The 27,391-nt window shown below is 37.7% G+C and overlaps 1 protein-coding gene across 1 annotated transcript in view; it reads left to right on the forward strand.

Annotated features, from left to right (window-relative positions):
* Positions 1–9,783: 9,783 nt before the first annotated feature.
* Positions 9,784–27,391, forward strand: part of LOC123761326 (homeotic protein deformed) — a 44,977-nt gene continuing 27,369 nt past the window's right edge. Inside the window, exon 1 of the mRNA XM_045747282.2 lies at positions 9,784–10,276. Coding sequence (XP_045603238.2) covers positions 9,784–10,276 — 493 coding nt within the window. The remainder of the gene's footprint in view (positions 10,277–27,391) is intronic.

A 27,391-nucleotide genomic window follows, 5' to 3' on the forward strand; every position in this document is an offset into this window, starting at 1 on the left:
GTTGGTGGGCTGTGTATTTTTTTCAGTTACTTTGTCGCTGCTTGATGTTTGTGCGTCGTGCAAATTTAACTTAAGTGTGGTTATAAGCTTGACAGAAAAATCTGATGGAACCATCCCATTTAGCCTTCTCTCACAGCAGAGAAGTAAATAAGTTAAACGTGGATAAACATCTATGTTAGATATATAACAGACAAGCAGCAGACATTAATATACGCAGATGTATAATTTTGAAGTCTCTTCATTAGATAAGGGGAAGATAACGTCTGCAGTAACTATTAAAATAGAAGAGATATCTTCTGACACCAGTATCAGAGAACATATTATTACGCTTCCCTCCTTAGTGATTTCGACAGGGGGCTCCGACTACAATGCATGCATAATATTATAAATACTTTGAAAACATATCTTGCTTTCGCGATTATTACACACGATGAAACCAAACAAATATTATTCACGTTCAAAATCCTCACTTTCAGTGATTTTTTAGCTCCTGAACAGACCAAAGTGAGAGCCCCAAGAATTGTTCTACTTCTTCCTCTCATCTAGCGAAAATAACCTATACAATTGCTACATAAGTAATTTTTTGGCGCTCTTCGTGAACAAGAAATTTCTATACGGTGTGGGAAGGATAGAGTTGTCTTCCTCTTATTTCTCTAGTGCTCCTCACGCTTGTGACATGAGCAATGTCTTATGAGCCGAAATAAGTAGATTCTCTAATAGAGCTTCAGAGAGAAGATAATTTTTGTTTTGCTGACTTCTTCATTCTTCACCTACTGATCAAAAACCCAACGCTCCAGAATCTATCCTATCTATTGGAATATATACTTTATACGGCTCCCAAGACGCGAGGAAAGTGTCCTGGAAGAGGTTATTGACTGAAACGTGACCCTCACCAATACTGAACAGAAGATACAAATGACAAATTAATTCAGGAGTAAGAATAAGATCCCATCCGGCTTATGACGAATTTTCTCGACGCAATTGGCGGCTATGCCTTTAGATATCCACTTGGGGATTGCCACCCCATCAATCACAATATAGACAAGACGAAAACATCTCTTTCAAGCGCCTGATAATGAACAAACAACTCGGGTCCAATAAATATCACATTATGTCTACACACAACCAGAACATCACAAGAAAGGCCCGACCACCAGCAACGAATTAATCATCATATATAGCGACAAAATGATTCTAGATTTAGCAGATTTACTTCACATTTCTTTATTTAGTTATCAAAAGTCCTTGCATTAATTCAATTAAGATAGACCTGCTAGTTTACAACCCCCCCCCCCAGCCCAAGTCAACCAATGAGAATGCAGGGACAGATGACCATGTTTTCTGCCCCTGGTAACCTTTCATCACACCCGTAGAGACTATGTATTGTTGTGTTTGTAAGATCGTATTAACTCTGCCTCTAAAGATGCCAAAATTATACTTAACGAAACATGCCAGTCCCATTAAAAGTGTGAAGTGATACTTGTGATTTAATTTTCAACGTCCGTGCGAGAATTATTGGTAATTAATTTTCACGGTCATATTTAAGAAAACACACACACACACACACACACACACACACACACACACACACACACACACACACACACACACACACACACACACACACACACACAGATGTGTGAGATCCTGAAATGTAGATTTGATAGAACCCAATAGGCTACAGAATCTTTATACCAGTTGATTGATAGTTGAGAAGAGGGCACACACACACACAAACACAAACACATACAAAAACACCACACGGGTGGTACGCGAACAAGGGGACACAGGTGGAAACTGAGTACCTAAATGAGCCACAGGAACGTTACAAATAAAGTTTTCAGAGTCAGAGTAGTTAACAGGTGGAAAGCACAGACAGTGATGTGGTGGAGGCTGCCTCATGCACAGTTTCAAATGTAGATAAGGATAGAACCCGGTAGGCTCAGGAATCTGTACTCCATTTGATTAACTATTGAGAGGCTGGAACAATGAGCTAAAGCTCAACTCCTGCAAGCACAATTAGACGAGTACAACTAAGTGAGTACTCAAGACACCACGAGCATAGCTCTCATTCTGTAGTTACTCTTTGGTAATTACTCACACACACGCGCACGCGAGTGCGGGCCAAGACCGAAGCTCGACCCTGCGAGCACATCTAGGTGAGTACAAATACACACACATACATACTCAGTCGTTTTGTAGGTACTACCTTCAATACAATATGTGAGGACCCTTAGTATCGGAGAAGAAAATATAAATAACACTAAAAATAGTTCTTTTGGATCCTGCATATACACTTGTACGTTGTCTTCTCCCACACCATTAATTCTCTGTATGCTTAGTTGTAACAAAATTTATTGGTTACAAAAAGGTAAAACACTAAAAATTTTCCCTTTTTAAAAGTTCTAAATATCTTGGATCTCCTCGGATAATAGGCAGGAATGGAGGATGCCGTGAGTATCTTCCCTTTGGGTCGCCAAATGAGGTACACAATGGAAGATAAGAGGAATATCAGAATCTAATATAAATCATGCCACAGAGACGTAATTAATAACGAGCAGCGGTCGTGGTCTGGCGGCCCAAGACTCTCGCTGGACCCTTATGACAGACTCTCAGAAACGACAAAAACAATCCTTCGTTTTCCCTCACCACACACACACACACACACACACACACACACACGCACACACACACACACACACACACACACACACACACACACACACACACACACACACACACACACCACACACGCACACACACACACACACACACTTACACACAACAGATGGCGTTGAATTACTCATTTCGTTTTAATGCCAGGTTTCCGGTCTAAATCCAAACAAATATTGTAATCATCATTACCACCATCACACCACTGTTACCAGCATCATCACCACTGCCACTACCATCATCACCATCGTCATTGCTATTATTTTCATCACAATCACCTTTATTCGTCATTATTAATGTAATTGTTGTCATTTTGTACTTTATTGTATAAAAAAATATGTATTATGGAAAATCATTTTGCAGTGCACCTTTTAAATATTTTTTGCAATGAAAATATTACAAGTGCAAAATACAAAATTGTGAAATTTATTCCGATTCATGTTGTATGTTTAGCCGGAAATATATAAGAATTTATGACAATTATTATTTTATCTCTCCTATAATATTTATAGATATTTCTATACATTAATATACTTTGATATAAACGAGCAAATTTCAATATATATAATATATGAACTGGATGAGGTCATCGAACATTGATATGTTATATGTGTGTGTGTGAGTTATTTGTAAACTGTAGCAATGTAATATAATAAAATAAAATTTAAATAAAAGTGGGGGTGGTAGGAGAGGAAAATATTAAAGTGTTCAGTGAGAATCCCCAAGGTCTTTTCTGAATACTCTTTATTTTCTTCTTCGAGGCTGTGGGTCCCTACAATTGCACCAGTAGTGGTACCGTATATATATATATATATATATATATATATATATATATATATATATATATATATATATATATATATATATATATATGTATATATATATATATATATATATATATATATATATATATATATATATATATACCCTCACAAACTTTTAAAAAAAAATTTATATATATATATATATATATATATATATATATATATATATGTATATATATATATATATATATATATATATATATATATATATATATATATATATATATATATATATACCCTCACAAACTTTTAAAAAAAAATTTATATATATATATATATATATATATATATATATATATATATATATATATATATATACATATATATATATATATACATACATATATATTTTTATATATATATATATATATATTTTTATATATATATATATTTTTATATATATATATATATATATATATATATATATATATATATATATATATATATATATATATATATATATATATATATATATATATATATAGCTATTTTTCATCCCCATGCGGGACAGAAATGTTTGGGCACATTGCCTTTCATCTAATGCAACTGTTCACCTAGCAGTGAGTAGGAACTCAGTAGTTAGTCAGCTTGTTTTGGGGTTGTATTCTGGGTGGGGTCAGTAATTCAGCCTTGAGGGGGATGGGGGATCTCGATATAAGTCTACCGTATATGAATACACTCTGGCTTTCTGTCCCCCGACACAATGAATTATAAATTAATTCTGAGTGATGAAATTCACCCCAATAATATTTCAATTATACACTTCCGACTTTATAATAAAATTTTAAACGGAGTTTATACTATTTGCATCATCAGCCATGTTTGCCTAAAATACTGTCAAGTATTTGTCTAGTATAGTCAGGTACAATTACAAATTCAGAGGAAGCCAACTCTCTGTATATAAAGAGGCAATAATATATATATTAAATACGCCAGTAACAGAGCTAACATATCGACAAGCTGATAACACTAATTATCAAGCAGTAAATCAGTAGCAGCCTGAAGTTTAAATAGCCAGAAGCGAGAAACAATTGTATCAGCTATATTATTAAGTATTTCCGATCTTTTGGACACAAGAAATCTATTAGATGATCTATTAATCATTCATTAACTAATAAACTTAACAGAATACATAATATACCAACATTGGAACGTGTATTACTGATTACTGATGATATGGCAGCGTCAGTAGTGAGCAGAAGAGGTCTTGTCTTGTTTATATACAGTAATGACAATATTAAAAGGTTCTGTCTGCAAGGGGTCAGAGTGCAGTGCACCAACGACTCTATACAGATACTGATAACATCCGTGATGTTGATCTGTGAATAGATAAAAGAGTTTTGCATACAGCTATACTAACGTGCATATAATTTTACACATTTGTCACATGTATAAGTGTTAGATGCATTTTGAACAGGGATAAAAATGTAAACAATTTATATAATTTTATCTTTTAATTCATTGTTATTATATTACATAAAACTGAATCTTGATAATAATAATTTATTGAAAATTAATAAAATCAACTATATTCTTTCAATGAAGCACAACACGAGATCAAATATATTTTCATAATACATATTATTAACTTATTAACATACACTTATTATTAACATATTTAATCTAATTAGAGCAAAATATATATCTATATACAACAAGATTATAACAACCAAGATGATTAAATATAATTTTTCTTAATTTGCTTTTGCATATAATATTGATGATAGTTGTAATCAATGCAAATATTTCCTGATGTGAATATTGTGACATCAAATAAAAAGTCGAACCTGGTATTGAATTCCAAACTGGGAAAACCTCAGGAAAATTAAAACACAGATCAGAATATTCTAGTGCGGTATGATCTAAATATTATGTCCTGGTGTGGGTTTGGACTTCAGTTTGGAGGCCTGATCGACGACCGGGCCGCGGGGTCGCTGAGCCCCCAAATCATCTCAAGGTGGTATTATATTAATTCCTTTAGGAGAATGACTTGTTAAAACGCTGGAAAACTAGCAGAATAATCTCAAACTGAATGTTGGATAATAATAATTGTGTTCATACACAAATCAGAGACAAAAATCTTACTAAACATACAGAAGTTTACAAAATTAATCAATTAATCAGCAAAGCTACCTGAATAAAAAAATATGAGCCGATACCACAAGAAAACTGATGCAAATTAAACCATTTTTTTCTTTAATTACGACACAAGAAAACATGTTATTAAAGAAAACAAGGAAAGTGTAATGCTGGACTCAAATAATACCCATATCAAAATGTTAGGAAAAAAGTCGTGAATACCAATCTGGTGATAATTTATGTATGCACTTGAGAAACATAATTAATAAAACAATACTTAGAATTGCTCTGACAGTAATACTAGAACAGATTACAAATGCTAGAAATAATTAGATCAAATGTTGAGGCAATAATATATATAGTCTCATAAATGTTTTATATCTAACAGATAGAGGACGTGATAAAATAATTAGCTTCAATTAAAAATAATATTAAACTTAGGTGAAAGAATCAAGGATAAAAATGAACAACAACGGTCAATGGAAACGAAACAAAGCAAATAAAAGAAGTCTAAATGGAGATGAAATGTACGAAATAAGAAAATGCAAGATAATATATAGAGGCCAAGCACATTTCTGTAAGTCACGATAAAGGGAATATCCCTCACCCTCCCCCCGAAAAAAATAATTATCGAAATTCAAGAAAATCCTAAAAATAATTGCAGAGGTAATATCAAAACTAAGTGGGTGGTGATGAAAAGTAATCAGCTAAGCTCAAGGTAATCACTGTACCTCTGAGACCCTCTTATCGACCCAGCCACGAAATGAATTGCCCACTTTCTGTAACGAGTCATCAAGGTAATTTCTTGATACATTTTCCCCCTCCTCGACTCTGTTTTAAGGTCATTAGAGGAGGCACACGTTCTGAAGGGACACTATATATCTCTATTTTTTTGTTTCGTTAAGAAGATGCGGTCTTGCTTGAAGGGAAAATAATACGGTCTTTATTGAAGGGACAAAATCGCCCTCTTCTCTACAGGGAGGATTAGTTCTGTTTTTCCTTAAGGGAGACCATTGCGGACTTTTCTGCGAGGGCATTAATGCTGTCTTCCATAGTGACAATAATGCCGTATTTTCTAAATAAACGATTGTGCATATTTCCTGGAGGGATAATAATGCAGGTTTTCCAGAAGGGACTTTCGCGAAGACTGCTCAAGGCTTCTTATCGCTGAACTCATTTCGGCTGATTTTGTTACATAATGTTTTAATAAACATTACTAATGAGAAATAAGTAAGTTGTAACGATTTATTGCTGCTTGTTATAATTAAATGAATACATCTAAATAAAAATGGGGATAAATGAAGAATTATTCCTCTTGTGAATTTTAACGAGGTGTCTATGAATAAAAAAAATGCATATAAGTAAAATAAAATTACTAAACAAAATATACCCGGAAAAGAATTTAATTTATAGTAAAATAAAGTCATTATGAGATATAACTATAAATATAAAAATCCCACTACATTGTAAATGTAGTGGGAATTACTTATTTTACATTTCACTACATTGTGAGTTGTAAAATACGTAATTATAAAAAGAAGTCACCAAGACAGATAGAGCAAATAGTCTTCAGCAGTTAGCTCTACCGCCAACAAACTGATGGGCACTGAGTGCCTTATCGCAGTACCCACGAGGAGCATGAGGAGGTCCAGGTAGGAGTAGATGATAGTGGTGACGGAACTTGACGGATGAGTTACGGTGCCGAGGTGCCGCTACTTGATGGATGAGTTACGGCGCCGAGGTGCCGCTACTTGACGGATGAGTTACGGGATCGTGATGTCACTGTTTGACGGGGGAGTTACGCATAAACGGTGATGTTGCAAAACTGAGTTAAAACGCCGAAGTGTCACTACATTACAAAAGAGTTAATAACCTTGGTGTTGCTATTGAACGGATGAGTTAAAGGATCTCGTAGGCGCCATTCAATGGCTGAGTAAAATGATCGCTTTGGCGCTATGCGACGGAGGAATTACGCGCAGGAGGAAAAGAAAGAACACAGTATACTTAAATCCTAGTCTCTTTACTTCGTGAGCAGGTGAAGTTCATGGACGATGAAGTTGGTGTTGATTCGGGGCTGTGAAGCGCGTACACACACACATTCAGGGCAGGAAGAGGACAGAGAAAGAGAGACAGAGGACGGTACGGTATAATGAGGGAACAACAGATCACTAGCATGTGGTTTCCAGGTACAAGTTTCAGTTAATTACATGGCAGGAGGAACCAAGTTACTTCCGATGGGCGTCTCTTGCCATTTGCGGTAATTCTAAACAGCAAAGGGACTGTGTCCGGCCATGCCTCCTCCGGCCCGACCGTCCGGCAGCACCTCCAACCACTACTGTCTCAACAGTTTGCCAAAATAAAAACGTATAATTTGCAAAAATGAAACAAAACCATGTATTATGCAAAATACGTGCGACAATTTTATATTAAGCTGTATTCTTAGAAGCGCAAGGGGGAGACATTTTCGTGCTGGCAAAGTGGTTGGAATAATTACAGGCTATTGAAAAGACGTACTTATGACGTATTTTGTTAGCTGCATTTGCACAGTATAATTATGTAGGAGTAAGGGAATTTTGTGTCTTTTGTGACGTGCTAAAATGGCACGGATAATTTACTTACAACATATTATGATATAAGTACCGATAATGAAGTAGAACCTATATATCCATTTGCACTTACAGTAATGTGGGCCAAAAAATAAGTGGTTTGCGGGGGTCAAGCGTCATTAATACCCGACGTTCATTAAAATAGTATCCAATTAAGCGATATAATATCCATGAACACTGCTGCAAAATTACCTTGTGTTTTTAAGACAGATCGTAAAGAGAAATTAGCACGTCCTCCACTTCCGTGAGCCGGAATATGCTTCATGTTTACACCACTCGCCCACCATACAAATATATTTCAAAGAATGTTCACTTATGCATGTGAAGAATATACATTCCCATGCACTGGTAATAATAATACAAAAAACTTAGTTTCCTTCATTGAGAATACAAGCACACCTACGCATGCACGCACGCTCTAAGGGCGCATGACAAGCGAGGATGGTTTACAAAATACACATGGTCGGCCAGCAGGATGGTGGGCACACAGGAGACGTGACGGAGGTATGTGGGGGAACACTCACCGATACAATCGGTTAATTTTTCTCACTAGCTAGTCTCCGGGGAGTTCCGCGGGCCGGGGCTCGAGACGAGAGGCGGCAGCCGCAGGTGAGGTACGGAGCCCCTCCTCCTGTTGCCTCGCCTACGCCGCTCTTCCCCCGCCCTCTGTCACTTCGCTAATTGTATCGGTGAGAGCCGGACGGACGGACGGGTCGTGACGTATTCGCCAGTAGAGGCACACACATACACACACACACACACGAGGAAGTGTAAGCTGGTGATACTGTTGTGGTTCAGCCGTGACAGAGGCGTTGTGTGTCCGCCTTGCAGAGTGACGCAGCTGGAACACAACACGGCAGCAGTTACCGCTGGACCTCGGCGACGGACGCGTCGGGGTAAATTGGTCCGAGTGCTCTCGTCGTCAACAGAAGAGCAAGTGTGGCCAATGGCGGCTGCAGGCAGACCAAGTCAACCCACTTGAGTGGCGGATCCAACAGAGGGGTGGGGGGCCAATCATCGCCCGCGCACACACACACTCGTCTTAAGTAAGAATAGTAGGGGGGGAGGGGGCATGTTAACCCTTGCCTGGAGGTGCGCAGTGGCAGTGCGCAGGTCACACACACACATGGGGCCCGGCCGGCAGTAAATCAACGCCAATCATCGTCTGGCTGTTGGACGAAGCACACGTGAACAGAGGCCATCGATCAGTGCAGTGAGTGAGCCTTGTGAGAGTGGGTGTAAGGGCAGGTAGTAGTGCCCTCAGCCTCGCCCAGGTGCCCGCCCCCCGGGCCCTACAGCTGCTGCTGCCCCGTCGTCAGGAGAACTCCACCCCCGGGCTCAGTGCTTATCGGGGACTTGTGGCGATCGGTCGGGTGGTCGGGTCGGGACGCGCGCAGAGCCCGACCAGCCCTGGTGGTTCGTTCTCTCCATTCATTAATCATGGTGACGTAGCCAGCGCGGGTCACACGGAGCCCCTCGTATTGGTGCTCACAGGTCACGTGGTATGCTAATTGTCGGTGCTAGGAGGAGTCAAACCCAACGGTCGAGGCACTACTCACAAGTAATATTATTTGGGTCCAAATCACCAAAAATTAATGACGATGAGTTCGTTTTTGATGAACTCGGGACCGTACGTGGACCCCAAGTTTCCCCCACCGGAGGAATACAGCCAGAACTCCTACATACCGCCGCAGAGTGACTACTACAACCCTGCCCAACACTACCCCTACCATGGCATGCACCAGGCTGGCATGCAGTATGGGCGCGATGCCATGCAGTACAACCATGCGGGCTATTACCAGCAGGCGTGCGTCATGCCCCAACACCAGCCCATGGCCGCCCACATCAGCCCCCAGATCGCGCCCTGCCACAGTCCCCTACAGCAGCATCAAGTGCCGCCAAGGTCCCCGGTGGCGTCACCAGACCCCTCTGCGGGCGGCGCGGGCGGGGGAGGTGGCATGGGCGCCCAGATGGCGCAACACATGGGTGCAGGCGGCGTCGAAGGCTCACCGGAAGAAACGGTCACGGAGCTGGACGCCAACGGCCAGCCCGTCATCTATCCCTGGATGAAGAAAATCCACGTCGCCGGGTCAGGTAAGCCTCCACTAATGCCATGCACACTAAGTCTTCCTTACACTAACTAGAAAGATTATTTACCTTTCTCTATAAATAGTGAACCGACTACCTCTCCTTCTACGAAGAAATACAAAAAAAATCACATAATCTCCCCCCCACCCCAATCACAACTCAAAAAAAGAATTTTGTCTTTTTAACTTCGGGAGATTTCAATACCGCGAGCGGGTAAAGTCTTGGAGCGCGAGGCGGACCGCTCGCTCCCTCAGCTGGATGAAAGCCGCCCGGCTAACAAACATCTGAGTGTGTCATAATCCACGTAAGCTTTTGTTTCCTTTCCCCTCGCCTTTTCCCCTTTCCCCGTTGTCAAGCTCTCGTATTCTCGCTACCCTTAAGGGGAAGGATTCTCGAATTACCAGCTGGCCGTGAGCCGCATCACATTGCCGGAGGGGACTGGCACTCCTGGCTACGACGCCAGGGGGAAATAAATGATATTAAATGTGTAAGAAAGAACAGGGTAGACGCCGTGTGCCTCCACTCATACAAATAGTTATAAAGATAGTGATGAAGAGGCTTTAAATATCCAAGTCATGCATGATTACTCTGTATAGTCATATATATATATATATATATATATATATATATATATATATATATATATATATATATATATATATATATATATATATATACATATATATATATATATATATATATGTATATATATATTCCTATATTGTAAACAATATCATGGTGTAAGCAAATATCATAATAAATGTGGGCAGATAGCCATTTTGATAAAAAAAATTTATATACATTATCTATATATGTATGTATGTATGTATATATATATATATATATATATATATATATATATATATATATATATATATTATATAACTTATATATATATATATATTTTATATATATATTATATATGTATTTATATATATATGCTTTGACCCCGCATCGTTATATATCAAAAGTAGTTTCCTCGTGGAGTTCTAACACAACCTCATGGAACACCGTGAGAGTGTATATTAATATACTTATCCCCGCAATAAACGAAAACAGCAATACAAATACTGGGCGTACTGTGTAATACCTACAAATCAGCGCCTAACTTGCATTGCAGCTGTTAGAAATAAGATGAGAATAATTATTAGTGCAATTGAACAGGAAAACCTTACAAATGTATTTCCTTCATTTCAAGTGCTAAAATACTTGTTGGTTTCTATTTATGTCTTCCTGTGGATAAAATAATAGCAGTTCTGATAAAATAATTGACAATAGAAAACAGATGGTAGGTGGAGGAAATCAGACACTTATACATAGTGTTTTCAAGCAATAAATTGGCCAGGCGAGGAAGACCACGCGTGAACCGAGTTAAGGAATGTAATTCAAGAATTATTTACGAGAGGAGCTGGAGCAGGAGACGTCGTTCACGGGGGGTGGTGCGAGCTGGGCGTAAACACACACATTAAGATCTTCCTGTGTGTGTGTGTGTACTGTCTCTCTCTCTCTCTCTCTCTCTCTCTCTCTCTCTCTCTCTCTCTCTCTCTCTCTCTCTCTCTCGCTCTCTCTCTCTCTCTCTCTCTCTCTCTCTCTCTCTCTCTCTCTCTCTCTCTCTCTCTCTCTCTCTCTCTCTCTAACACAAAAGTTCTTAATCTTCTCTAGTTGACTGTTTCTTCCTTTGAGTAAATTACACTTTTCCGTCATAAACAACGTCTCTTATCACAAATCTATATTTTTATGCGTAATTATTTATGCCCTTTGACCCCTGCATTGTTCAAAAGGTTATTTACTATTATCCCAGAAGGCCTGCGCATAACTGAATAATCTTCAATAACACAATAATCATTAAGGGCATAAGACCACTGCTATATGCCTACTGACAGCTATTAAGCTTATCCTGTTTATTCCCCTTTTATATTGCCCCTGCTGTCTAATTAACTAAATTAGGTCTACTTACTTTTGAGAAGTAGGTACCATTTACCCCTTTTCGAACTTGTCTTTGCCTTCTTATTAAGACTGATCACATCGTGTTGCTTTGTCCTATTGATGCACACGTTAAGTAAATTGATTCGAGGAAATTCGTTCCTGAAGCCGCATGATGTATGCTAGAATTTGTTATATTATAACTAGAGTAAGAAATGTTATTAATACTTCCTTTCGTTATCATGTGGCTGATTAATAATGAACATTTATTGATTAATATCAGTATCATTCTCTCTCTCATTTCACTTTTCCTATCCCCTCACCTTCTCTTTCTTTCCATCTCCTCTATTTTTTTACCGTCTTTCTTCGGCTCTGACTTATGTTCAGATCTAAACAATTGTAATCGTCATTCGTCTAGCCGTAGCCTTGATGTCAGGAGATTCAGAGATAAGTATCGTATGGTCTGTCATACGGCCAGAAAACGATTACAGCTCGTTCAGAGGGTGAGCCAAGCAGGTCCACTTCATGTGGCTGTAATGACAATTGTTTGTTTAATTACACTACTTAAGATATGGTTTCGTAAGAGAATGTAACATAGAAGAGATATGGGGGATTCTAGAAATGGATATACTAGTATATATGAACGAGGAGTGGACCGGATTTGGAGGAATGTGATTTTTTGGACGGTCTACGATTGATGGACAATCAGTGGGCTGGAGAGGTATGCGATAGACCACAGCTTACAGACTGACCCATGGGATGGTATTTGGGACAATCGTAGAGCAGGTATAAGATGGTATAACTAAGCTATTATCGTGAGGTATGCAGCAGTATTACTTACTGTCTAAGAGTTCTGTCGCTTGGAATGTTCCTTTCCTTATCTGTTGTTTATATGATGATATATTAACTCTCTCTCTCTATCTCTCTCTCTCTCTCTCTCTCTCTCTCTCTCTCTCTCTCTCTCTCTCTCTCTCTCTCTCTCCCTCTCTCTCTCATTGTATTGTCAAATACAAAAAACGTAGTACCCCAATAATATGAATAAAATATCAAATTATTCGACGAGTGTTTGTATCGAAGTAAACTATAATGCAACAGAGATTCATATCAGAGCCTATTGACGTTATGTGTACTTGTGTATGTTGTACAGTTTTACGCCCATATACCTAATTAAGAAAATACATAAATCTTATTTTCTCAATTAGATGATAAATTTTGCTTCATGCAAATTTCATAATCTGCTTTATTATTTAGATAATAATAAATATCATTAACTACACAAAACGCAATGCTAGTATAAGCTTTTATTTTGCTTTGGCATTCTTTTTTTTCGATGATTCACCTATTTTTTGCTCGGCATCGCTAGCCGTCATCGTTCGTCATACAGGAATCCGTCGCATCCAACTCCCGGCTCCACAGAAACCTGTTTCCAGGTGTTTACGACTATATTAGGGCTGCTTAGGGATACGACACTCATTACGGAGAACACGTCATAAAACCTAATGACTCTTGGCTGGGGTGCGTGCCTATAATACGATTTGTGGAGGGGAACGTGTGCCATTTAGCAGGGATTTTAGGGAGTATGGTAGTGATCCGATTACAGGTGTCCGGTAATATTTGTCGTCGAGATCTAATTACAGGTGTCTGCTAAAATAATATGTCGTCGAGATCCCATTACAGGCGCCTGTTAAAATAATATGTCGCCGAATAGGTTGCGTTTGCTGTTTCTTAATTTGGATTTTCTGTCGTTGTAAAGACAATAAAGGTGCTATGATGGTTACACAAATTTGGATTTTACTGATGTCGAGAACTACAGCAAGACTGACTAGACCTGAGACAAAGTGATATTTACATTAGTTACTCCATTTTCACAATACTTATTTGCATGAAGGACCCCATATCTATGAGATATGCAGTCAAGTCAGCAGACTCCTTGACTTTACTGCTAGGCTCTCAGCCGGTTTCAAGTATGTGAGTATGCATCTCCTGCTGAATATCATCTGACCAAATATAAACATTGTCAGCAAAACCATTTACTACCTAACTTAATGCGAATAACTTGAAAAGTTCAGAGACGTCTCTATCCCTAGTGTTCTAGACGTACCCATGTATTTTGTCCAAGATGAAATATTACCTAGAATCCCTGTAAGAACTTCCAATATAGCCTATTGTTGCAGAGTGAACAAACTGTAGAGCGCACTGCTTGCAAGCCTTGTATTGGCTTATGTTATGACCATGTACCATAATATTAACTTCATAAATGATATTAGATCGCTTCCCTTATAGCTTTATTTAAAAAATTGTGCAACGAAGCATTTAATTAATGCACAACAAATGCAAATTGCCGAGTGTACAGAATATTGGTGCTCAGTTCCTGAACCCATTGTGTGACTTTAATCTTTATGTAAAAAAGTTTAAATAAGCCAAAATTATGAACAGAATGTTGATACTTCCGTTAACAAACTCTGTGACTAGCTTATCAATGTTGTAACTTACTTAGTTAAATAAAAACTCAGGGCTCAGAACCTAAAACCATTACGAACCTCTATAACTGTCCTCACTACTATTCACAGGGTCGGTATGGGGAGAGATACCACTCACGGAATAGTTGTAGGTGCACTACCACACATATAATTAGGTATGGGATGCACTACCAATCACAGGATTAGGTAAAGGATACACTACCTCTCACGGGATGGGTGTGGGTGTACCACCATTCAGAGGATGGGTCTGGGTGCACTGCCGCACACAGCATGAGTATGGGGCTGAACTACCACATAAAGGATGGGTTCGTTACCACTTTAAGGATGGTTCATTACCACTCACAGGATGGGTATGGTATGCATACTACTAAAGCAATAATATCTTGATGTGATGTGAAGTTCTTCGGGCCTTCCAGTACAGGTTTGAATACTCTTGCAAATATCTTAAATGCTACTAGTTATTGCCTGTATTAGTCGTTGTAGAAAGCCAATATTTTGAAGTCCTAAGTTCGTATTTGTACTTCGCGGAAAAAAATATTAATAATAGATTTTTATCTTACAAGCTGGACAGGTTTAGTTTTAGTAGGTACATAGGTTTGAAAATAAGGATTGTGTATAAATATAATGGGCTGCCAGGTGACATTCTTGAGACAAAGTTAACAAGTTTAACTAAAGAAGATAGAATAGGTTTTGAGTTTTAACTGAAAGTACTTATTACGAGCAAACAAACTAGTTGAGGTCCTCCCTAAGTCTTGTGTTCTTCCCGTGTTCTTAAAATATTTCCAATAATCGATTATAGACGCTTAAGACAAATTATTCCATCATTGGGATTTTAATGCTAAATATTAAAATCACAGGTGATTCATTTATTAATTTGTTTCATAAATCTGATAACTGGTGTTTAATAATAATAAAAAACCTGCCATCGCAACGCGATTACAGATCTTTAGTCAAATTACTTAATAATGGATATATTTAGTGGTATAGGATACATTAATTTGAATTATGATCGATATTATTATTGATGAATCTCTTTATATGTCTATAAAGTTGTCAGAGCATTTATGTAATAATATCATCGTTTACTAAAACCTGTTTTGCAGGACTATAATCAAATAATTTTCCGTCAAAATTAAATAATCAGTTTTCATATATACATTTTCATTGAACACTAGGTTACAATTTTAGCAATTTGTTTCTTTAAACAACTAAATATTCTAAATGTTTGCACTTTAAAGGAGATAATTATTTAATTAGTAAACATATTTCGTTTTGTTCTGCTTTTTTTCCCTAGAAATATCGCTCACAGTGTTTGATAGAATGGAAATGATATTTTGTTTCACATTTCTTTTAAACATGTAGAACTCATCATGAGTTAAATTGATCTTTTGTTAGAACCCAAGTTGAGTTACTTTATTTTGTTAAACAGGTAGAACACATTTTGTGTTAAATTGATATATTGTTAGTACTAAAGTTTAATTACTTTTTTGTTAAACAAGTAGAACCCCCTTTTGTGGTTAATTAATCTATTGTTAGAACCCAAGTTGAGTTACTTTATTTTGTTAAACAGGTAGAATACATTTTGTGTTAAATTGATATATTGTTAGTACTAAAGTTTAATTACTTTTTTGTTAAACAAGTAGAACCCCCTTTTGTGGTTAATTAATCTATTGTTAGAACCCAAGTTGAGTTACTTTTTATTTTTGAGTCGGCTATTAGTTGTCAGTTCTTCTGAAGTTGGGGAAAATAGCCATGTGGTCAAAAATATATTATGAATGTTTGTCTCTTTTTTAATTTATTTATTGGAGTTTGAAAATACACAATTAGGTAAATTATGAGATAGTTTCTATAAGCCCATTGTGGTTATGTATGGCTTATAGATTTTTTAGCATGGTAGATTTGATTCATTGTAAGATAATCTACAAACCCGTCAGTGTTCTATAACTTCCATTGATGTTCCTAATACACTATACATGATCTACACACACACACACCATATGCGCTCTACATACACTATAGATGATCTACATTCACCATAGATGATCAACATACAACATCTATGTTCTTTAAGCACCCTTAAATGTTCTTCATCTACCATCTATGATTTTAATACACCCTAAATCTTCACACACCATCAGTTTTCTTCATTTTAGAACCATGTTCATTATGCACCTCCATGTTCCTCATAAATCATGTATGTTTTTCATACATCATTCATGTTCTTCATGAAACATCCGTATTCTTCATGCACCATCAGACATCGAGTATCATCCATGTTCTTCATACACTATTCATGTTCAGCATACACCATCCATCTCCTGTATGTACAATTCACGTTCTACATGCACCATCAATATTTTGTATACATTATCCATGTTCGTCAATCACCATTCATATTATTTATATACTATTAAGGTTTTCCATTCACTATCCATTTTATTTATTCACTTTGTTTAAGATCTCAACTCACCAAGCTTGTTCTTCAAGCCCTGTTCACTATCTGCGTTATTCAATCAGTAATAATGGTATTTATGTCTATCACGGGATTTTCACAATGAGGTGAAACATGTTCTTCATGCATGAAATATTTTCTTCATACTCGAATCATGTTCTTCATACACGATCCACGTTCTACATTCACCAAGTTGATTCTTTATATAGAAAATACATTTCTAATCCAGTAAAACGTAACTCAAACGCAAAACATGTTCAACATACACAAACATGTTCATCAAACACGAACATGTTCACCATACATGAAATCCGTTCACCATACTCGAAATACGTTCATCATACATGAAATACATTCTTCAAACACGAATCATGTTTCTCATCCACGAAACATGTTCTTGGTGAAATAAATGTATTCTTCATGAACGAAGCATTTCTTAAAACACTAGACAAGTTATTTATACATGGATTATGTTCTACATAAACGAGACATGTTCTTTGTACACGATACATGTACTTCATACACCAGACATGTTCTTTATACAGGAGACATGTTCTTTATATAGGAGATATGCTTTTCTTACTTCTTCTAACACAAATCAAGTTCATACACGAAGCATGTTTGAAATAATATTTTTCTAAGCCTTCTCCTAACAAGTAAATGAGTTGAAGCTAACCTTAAAAAGACATCATTAATGTGCATCGTATTTTCATATACAAAAATCGTTAAAATTTGGCATACTACATAAAAACTTATATGTATGAATTTGAATATATATATGTACGTAAATATATCTTTGGAAGCTTCGAAATCCCGAAGAATTTTCATCAAAACAAATATTTAAATATTGAAAATTTTCTAATCTGGAAAAGGGTATCTAGGACAGTATAGAAAATTTTAATAAATTTATGAATATGAATAATTTCTTCAAGAACAAATCCCATGGAAATGTACTACGACGCGACTTAATACTACGACTTAATGTATAACTTCAGCCCATGTTGCATCTCTCTCAACCACTTGTCCTTACCAACATGTCGTTTACAGACGCTGAACGTCTTTCAAAATGACACAGCTTGGGGTAGCGGCTCCTTCTCTCCCTCCCTTCTGTCGCAGCCACGAACGATTCTGAAACAACGTGTTACGGTGCAAATAGACGTGTTTCTCATGATCGATGCGACTGTCAATCAGATAGCAGCAGCATTAGCATAAGTATGAATATACGGCGACCAGGCAGCATATTCCTTAGCGAAGGTCGGTATCAGGGAGACGGGAGTATCAGTGGAGATCCTGGTCTGGTGGGAAGTGTTGGGGGAAAGTTATGGGGCCAGATGTGGGGGAAGGGGGGAAAGTCATAGTAGGGAGGGAGGGGAATATGTGATGGGGTAAGTTGGGGGGAAGGGGTAGTATTCTACAGGGTAATCTTCAACAAGTTGGGGAGGAGGGGGGAAGAGGAATAGATATTAATAGTAGCGAAGGAGGGGGAATGGGTGACGGAGGGAGAGTGGGAGGGAAGTAGTTAGTGACAACAGTTATGGTAGGAGAGTGTTAGTGATGCAGTGTTGGTGTAGTTATGTGGATAGGTTTTCCGGGTGGGTTTTGTTTATGTGTCGTGTTGGTGGGTTGTGTGTGTGGGTGGTCTTTAGTTGGTTATGTAGGTAGAGTGTTTATGTGGGTTGTGTGGGGTGAGTTGGCAGGTTGTGTGGGCAGGTTGTGTGGGCAGGGTGTGTGGGCAGGGTGTGGGCAGGTTGTGTGGGGTGGATACTGTAGACAGGTAGTGTAGATGGGCAATGGAGGTGAATAGTGATGGTGTGTAGAGAGAGGACGAAATAAGGTAGTAGATACGAAAAGAAGAGGGGGGGGGTAGGTAGGTAAAGAGGGCAGTATGAAAGGAAAAGGTGGGAGTGAAGATGGGGGAAATGGGGCTAGAGAGAGATAAAGAGAGTAAAAAAAACAGGCGATGCTGTGGATGATAGGGAAAGTGATAAGAAGGAAAAGGAGGGGGAACTGTTGTATGATGGTTGATGGAATGAAGCGAGTGTGATGGAGAACTTAACGGGAAAGAAGGGGTATATCTTGAGGTTATCTTGAGATGATTTCGGGGCTTTTAGTGTCCCCGCGGCCCGGTCCTCGACCAGGCCTCCACCCCCAGGAAGCAGCCCGTGACAGCTGACTAACACCCAGGTACCTATTTTACTGCTAGTTAACAGGGGCATAGGGTGAAAGAAACTCTGCCCATTGTTTCTCGCCGGCGCCTGGGATCGAACCCAGGACAACAGGATCACAAGTCCAGCGTGCTGTCCGCTCGGCCGACCGGCTCCCAGGTAGTTGTGACTGTGGTTGGGGGCGAAGAGCGAGACGGGACATGTGATGGTGATAGTATATGTTTACTAGTGAGCGATATGTGTATGATATGTTATTATCATGTAGTAGATATGTGTTGATATGTTATTTTATCAGTGTGGAAGGTAATGGATGATGAGAAAATGGTGGAAAGCTCAAACAAAATGGTTTAAAATGATTGGTTATAACGTGCTAATGCGATTGCTTGAGAGTTTTTAGTAATACAGTGAACGGTTGCGACGAGGATGATGGCGATTAGTGAAATAAAACAAAATGGCGGAAATCAGTTACATTCCGGATAATTCAATGGACGATATCAGCAAAGGGGGCTCTAATAACAACTAATTATATCAAATATTGCACGTGCATACCTCTTAGATACCATTATATATCCCATTTTGAAAGGCTACCCATTATCCTCCGTGCTTTTGCTGTTACTGGTAGAAATCCGTCAAGGTTACCAAGGTATGAGAATGCAGCAGAGGGTCGGAACGACTTAAAGCACAGGGCAATTACTTGTATGCTCTGGTGAGCCTTGTGCGTGGAGTTGGTGCACCTGTGGTGGTCGCCCACCATCTAGCATATCCTTGAGCATATCAATACATCAGTCTCTGGTAGGAAGCTAAAAAAAATAAAATACAACTACATCATACAAACATACATACACACATTCATATAAATTTGATTATATATATCGATTGTATCGATATGAATTCTAATTCATATCGATTCCATTAACGTTTACAAGAAAATTCAAACAGCAACAAAGTATTATATTAAAACTTGATTGTTGATACGAACTATATTGTGTTATAAACAACCTAAGTTTCAGATCTGAGTGCTTTTGTAATCTACTGTAACAAAAATCGATATATTACATTGAATAATATAATTTAGTCCCCTAAGTTATTCTATTTGTTTACAATTCTAATTAAGAGAACATAGTTTTCTATTCCATTCACTCTGTCAGATAATAGCTTTATAGTTTTTCTATGTTGGAGTTACTGTTTTAAAGCCAATGTTTGAAGTAATAAAAATGCCAAATTAAGCTTTTCCGAGTCAAGATTGTGATAAGTTTTGTTATTTTAAATGCTTGTATTAAAGGACTTCTAATTACTTTCCTTTCAAGACAGAGTAAATTCAGATTTGTTTGCGGGTTTCGTATGATTTATTTTTAAATCTAGGTACATCTTCGGCCGCTCCTCACTGACCTCCTACTTCAGAGCGGAGGTCAGTGAGGTGAGAGGTTACACAAGTGGCATTTCACTGGGATTTGTACAAGGTCTCATGCTCTTCCCGGTGTATGTCAATTATCTGACAGAGCAAAGAATATAATGTGTGTTAGGAAGCTGAGGATGGGAACTAGAAAAAAAGATGACTGTGAGGCGACAGGTAGACTCTGATGCACTCCATAGGTGTCGAAAAATGGTTAATTGATGTTAACTAAAACAAATGCAAAGTATATATGGTTCATAGGGAAAAAACTGGGGAAAAAGATGACCCCCAAGAACAATGAAGATTAAAAGGAAGCCGATTCCCGGAAACAAAGAAAAAACCAGTAGGAACTGGAAAAAATACATCAACTCTGGCACCTGAGGAATACATCAACGAAATAATGTAACCCTCGCTACGCTGGCAAATGTCCGCGTACCCTTCGGGACCATAGACAAAGAGGCCTTCTGGACACTACATGCATCCAGAGTTAAAATGAGAAAAGGTTGACGAGAAGACACGAGTGGAAGCCACAGTTGGGTCGTAGTTACCAGGAACAGTCTTCGTCGTAGGGAATGCAAACAAGAAGGATGGACAGCTAAATGAAATGGCAGTTGCGATCTCAGTAAACAGCTTAAAAAAATAAATAGGTATGATGAAAATGAAAATTCATTTTATTTACTGATTGGGAGCTGGTATGGCGGGGCTAATGTTCGACCATGAAAGTGTATCTAGGTTAATACTCGCACACACACTCACACGCATTTATAAAAATACAAACACACGCGTGCAAAATATACAAACACGCACACATAAATATACGCAGCCACAAGCACACACGCCTTGGTTCAGGCGCTGACAGAATGCTACAAACATGCCATCACTTCCACCTCATCTATCAACAATTCCTTCAAGCAGTGTAGCATGTCTTGAAATCATCATCCGTTAACTACTTACACAGTTTGAATTGTTCAGTACACATGCTTAATGAGATGAGAGGGTAAGAAGCATGGTTAATTAACTGCATTAGTCCATAAACCCTTACTATAGAGTACATACAGCTTGGAAATCACACCCCGTGGACGATACGAGCAAGGCAAGAGTGGCTTGGTCTCTTAGTATATTTATTTATCTTAGCATCCTGTTTGTCTGGCATGAGAGAGAGAGAGAGAGAGAGAGAGAGAGAGAGAGAGAGAGAGAGAGAGAGAGAGAGAGAGAGAGAGAGGGAGAAGACTACGACAAACACAACTACAGCACTGTAAATCCTTTTGCTGGACACCTGAGTCGCAGATTGATCTGTCACGCCAACTGTGGTTATACATGACAGCACAAACACAGCATACAACGGGACCTTAGCTCCTGCCAACCGGGAGACACAGCCTCTTAAGCCTATAGCTGACAAGAAAAGTGCCCACTGGACCCACTTTTTAATCAAAACTACCAGCCGGAATAGACTTAAGAGGATGAAGGCATGGCCACCCTAATAAGCATTATTGGACTCCAGACAATAAACCGAATAACCATCATAGCCTGGGGGGGGGGAGAGCAGCATTACTAGCAAGCTTTTGATACATATCAACGTCAGCAGCATACTCAATACGGGGTTCAGCTTATGGATCGGCGGCATAGTACAGCTGGTGATCAGCACTGGCATCTTCCCATCCCGGTAGCTAGGTCCTGCTTAAATTGCAATCGTATGGAGCATATTGCTGAAACCTGCGGGTGAGATTTCATCTCTACCACCTAAGAGTGGATCAGGAAGATACCTATCGAGCCAAAAAAAGGAATTGGTTCGACAAGAATAATTGTTTAGAGGCCTAATTTGGGACACGTCAAAGAAATACTCAAATTTTAAATACACGCTCGCGTCAGGAACCTTGATGCCCGTAACAAAATTCCATAAGTGGTTTTGTGCCTTTTCTAGCACAACAGACCTTAGCACCGCTAGCCTGTCAGTAACTATGGCAGCCACCAAGCATATCTGCATTGTCTAATAACAAGCAAACATAAGTAAATCTATCAGCTTAATATCTGCCAACATCTGGGGTTTCATTGCCAATGTTAGTGATCTCATACACAACTTCGTGAACATCTAATGTCTTGAGAGAGTTGTTGCACTGGAAACCTTTATTTGATGGTAGGATGACTGGGAATTTTGCTAAGATTACCAGCTATACCTAATGGATGCGTCGAGACAGGCAGGGCCACAGGGAAGATGAGATTAGGTTTGCTTCAGTAAATCTGTATAAGCACGACCTCTTGATGTGGTTCATCAGGAAATATTGCTCAACAAAACATCCTTAAATACCATACTTATAGTATGCGCAATGTGGCCTACATTGCCACATACACCTCAGTGGCAGGTAACTTTCTTGGTCGAATTTTTTATGGGGAATCAAGACTCCTACTAATGCAACATTACTGTAAGCACATAATAATTAGTGAGTGACTTAAACTAATATCACGTACAGAGGGACTGATGCAATTGCACTTGCATGTTGCAATACGGGTCTTGCCTTGACATTACACATTTCAACCAGATGAGGTTAGAGTCCTCCATATTTTATTATTTACTTTCTGTGTCATTTGCCATTCGTTTCCAATTTGTTTTAATTGCCAAGACATGTTAAATAACCGGGTCGCGTTCGTGCAAGAGGAATATCTATCTGGTTGTCACGTGTGGTGCATCTTCTTTGGGAATTCTTTCTTGAGAGAGGAAGCTGTAATCAAGTTAAGTGAAGTCGCTCATATTATTTGTTATGAGGGACTGAACTGTAATGAGGCTTAAATGTGAGGTATGAGGACGGGAACTATTGTGAGACTTAAAAACGAAGGGGGTTGGGGAGAGGTATTCAGAATATAACCGTAGTGAGGCTTAAGAGGGAAGTATGAGGAGGGGGAAGTGTAATGAAGATAAGTAGGTAGTAGGTTTTCTTCTCCGAGGCTATATAGAGGTGGTACCCTCTATATATATATATATATATATATATATATATATATATATATATATATATATATATATATATATATATATATATATATATATATATATATATTTATAAAATATATATAACCAGGTTAAACTGTAATTAGTTTCATTAACTACGGAGCAACATACAAAAGGAAACTGCATCACTGGTAGTGCACACAAAACTGTTTCTTGATGACAATTTAACTCATGACCAGACCACACACTAGAAGTTGAAGGGACGACGACGTTTCGGTCCGTCCCTTCGGTCGTCGTCCCTTCAACTTCTAGTGTGTGGTCTGGTCAACATACTTCAGCCACGTTATTGTGACTCATCGCCTGCACAATTTAACTCTATTTGCACCATTTTCACTGAACAAATGTCATAAATAAAGTAATAAATAATGAAATGTGAGATTAAAAATGTTGCCGTCCTTGCAAGTACAATCAAAATTTTTATAATATATAAAAATGCGAAGCAATACACAATGTAATGAGCATGCAGCTATATGCTATGAAACATTGTGCTAATCATTATATAATTAGCATTGAGCTATGCACTTTTTAATGAGCATTGAGCTATTTATTATGTAAAGAGCATTGAGCATTGTATACGCAATTAAGTAAAACGGAGAAATGCACTGTGTAAAATGAGCAGTGACTCTGCATCGTACTCTGCAATGAGTATGAAGCTATATATTATATAATGAATACTGTTGACACTGCAATGAGTATTGAACTTAACACAATACAATTCGCATGCAGCTATTAACGAATACATATTTATCCAGAGACCGCTAATATAATGAGCACAAAGACATCAAAAACATAGAATAAGAAGAAGCCTACATATTCACCACAAATTTTAAAATGCATTTTTAAGTTTCGTATTTCCAAAATTCATTTGGCAAAGAAAATTCACTTTCATTACATCATTTAAAATGTAAGAGAAACTGTATTTTACATTTTTATTAATAATGATAATAATAAAAATAATGAAATAATTAAACAAAAATTGTGATAGATGAGCTCAGATGTTAAGATGTATATATTGGAAGTAATAACAAATTTAAAAATGACTTTAATAATAACGCTGATTTTAATAAAAATGTATTTTATAAATAATCAAAATAATAATAATAATAATTAGAGGAAGAAAGAAAAGACAATAGAAAGCTAAGAATATAAATTTGTATTATTACATTAAAACAATTCTGTACTAACATACAATTCTGTACCAACATACAATTCTGTACTAACATTTGTAAAGCTTCTACTTTATTTCTAGTACTGTATTTCCATTACTAATATTTTCTTCCTCCCACCTCTGTTACACTATTACAACTGTCACTGTTAATGGATAATAATAATAATAATCAATAAAAAATTATATAGACCGTAATAAACAACAAGTATTAATGATGAAAGTATATGTATTGAACAAGTCCACTAAATACATATCCTTTCTCACTTCACTTCAGTGCTGCTCTTACTGTTAAAGTTAGCTTCACTTGACTCTCATAACCCACACTTAAGTTTCCTTGCAGATGACGACCTTCTGTCTGCTCCTTATACCTCGTTACAAATCCAACCCTTATACCCCACAGCTTCCACCTACCCATAGCCTCGGAGAAGAAAATAAAAAGTATTCAGAGGAGACCTTGTGGTTTCTCACTGAACACTAATATTATCTTCTCCTACCACCCCCATTCTTTTGTATGTACACATATATATTTACTTTATTTGAACTTTGTTACAAAAAAGGAGTTACATATGGGTTACAAATGGGTTACAAAGATGGTTATCATAGGTTGCCGAGTTCCTCCAGCTCCTCAGATGGCGGGCAGGAACCCTGTATGCAGTGCGCATTTCCCCTCTGTATCGCCACACTGAGGCGCTGGAAAAGAATGCTTGCAGCTCTTGGGTCCCTTGTTGTTTCAATGAGCCTAGAACCCAGTTCCTTCAAAAAACTGGTAGCACTTTTACCCCAGGCGCCGAGTGTCTCAGAAGCGATGGGGACAAAATTGTCCCCATATATATATATATATATATATATATATATATATATATATATATATATATATATATATATATATATATACATACATATGTAATGTGTGTGTGTGTGGTTGCCTACAAAATATGCACTCGTTTTTCTTTTGTGTCGTGCTCGTCTCAATTTCCCGAGCACATGGGTTGATTAGACCCAGTTTGTGCTATCCACTCCTCTCACTCCTTGTGGTTTCTGTACTGAAGGTGGGTGGCCTTATTGTCACATACATCAGTACAAGGCAGCTGATTGAGATGTATCAGACCATGCCGGGTGTTCGTGCAGGAATCTGTTTTTCTAGCCTCTTTATAGTTCTTTGTAGTTGACTGGTGTAGATAGCGATATTGACATCTACGTGTATCCTCTCGGGCTACTTTGAAAGTTAAATGTCCTAAATCTACACATGACTGGGAATTCCCAGTTAATTTCTCTTTTACCAAAGGTTCTACAGTAGGGCACTGAAGTGAATAAGTATTATTATTTGATGGCTTATTGCTTCTTTAAGTTTAAATGATTCTTTTGGAGCCAGTAATAATTATCACATTATTATTATGATAATCAATGTGCATGTTCATTGTATAGTCTGATTGTGAACTATTTCTGTCTGAAGTGGATCAGATCGAGAAGTAGAAAGCCGCTGCTACTTGAGTATGTTGTTGATAAACAGAGCCACGCGTGTAGTACGTGACTGCTGAGGTGTACGTTGCGAGTCATTGCGAAACTAGCCATCTCCTTTACTTTTGTTCAGAAGAATTTAGTTACAACGCCCATATGCATTCATGCAGTGACGTGTTGTCCGATGTAGTAAAAGCACATCCTTCTTTTTCTAGGATATTGTATACTTGATTGTGCTTAAGTTTTAAGAAATGGAATTCATTTGCATTTCATTCTTCTAGAAACTGCTTGATTTTGTAATTACTCTAGAGTTTCTTTTGAAAGTTGTCTCCTGTTTCGTTTCTGAAGATCTTGAGTGCTCGAGAGGATGTTAAGAGTCTGAATTCTAGTTGCAAAGAGGTTTCAAGTTTGTTTCCAGTAACAAATTTTGTTACTGTGAAATTTGTTGCTCATGTGATGCTCTCAATAGCTCTGTTTCGTATAGTTTCAAAGGTTTAAAATCTTACCTTAGAGCGAGTGAGATGAAGAAATAGCATATTCAAAAATGTTCCTAATTATATGGTCTAAACAGCCATGAGAATGTTTCGCTTAGATTTATTTGGGTGTCCAGTTGTCCTCTCCATTATGTTTCGTAATTGCTTGTCGAAGATATTTTTCTTGGCACAACACCTTCTTAAATATTTGTTAATTATCAAGTCGAGTCTATTGGACAACGAGTTATATATGCAGATTAAATCTAATAGAGGTCTTTTGATTTTTCAGTGGAAATTTTAAATTATACTTCTACATACAACTGTTTATTATAATGTTTCAGACCTGCTTGTACTTCTTGAAGGGGGTATGATCTTCACTTGCTATGAGGACAAGTTACTCGGTGTATATTACTAGATTTTGGGGTGCCACCAGCTGTTTGAATAGCTCCTTGCTAGTTACATACAGCCCGTAGCTACGTGTTATTAATAATCTACATCTACATATTCATTACTTGTATACATGCATTTATAAATGTTTATGCTGGCAAAATATATGTACGAACATAATATGTCTGAACATTAATCTACGTACAAGAATACTGCAA

The sequence above is a fragment of the Procambarus clarkii genome, chromosome 7 (assembly GCF_040958095.1).
Source record: "Procambarus clarkii isolate CNS0578487 chromosome 7, FALCON_Pclarkii_2.0, whole genome shotgun sequence".
Lineage (NCBI taxonomy): Eukaryota > Metazoa > Arthropoda > Malacostraca > Decapoda > Cambaridae > Procambarus > Procambarus clarkii.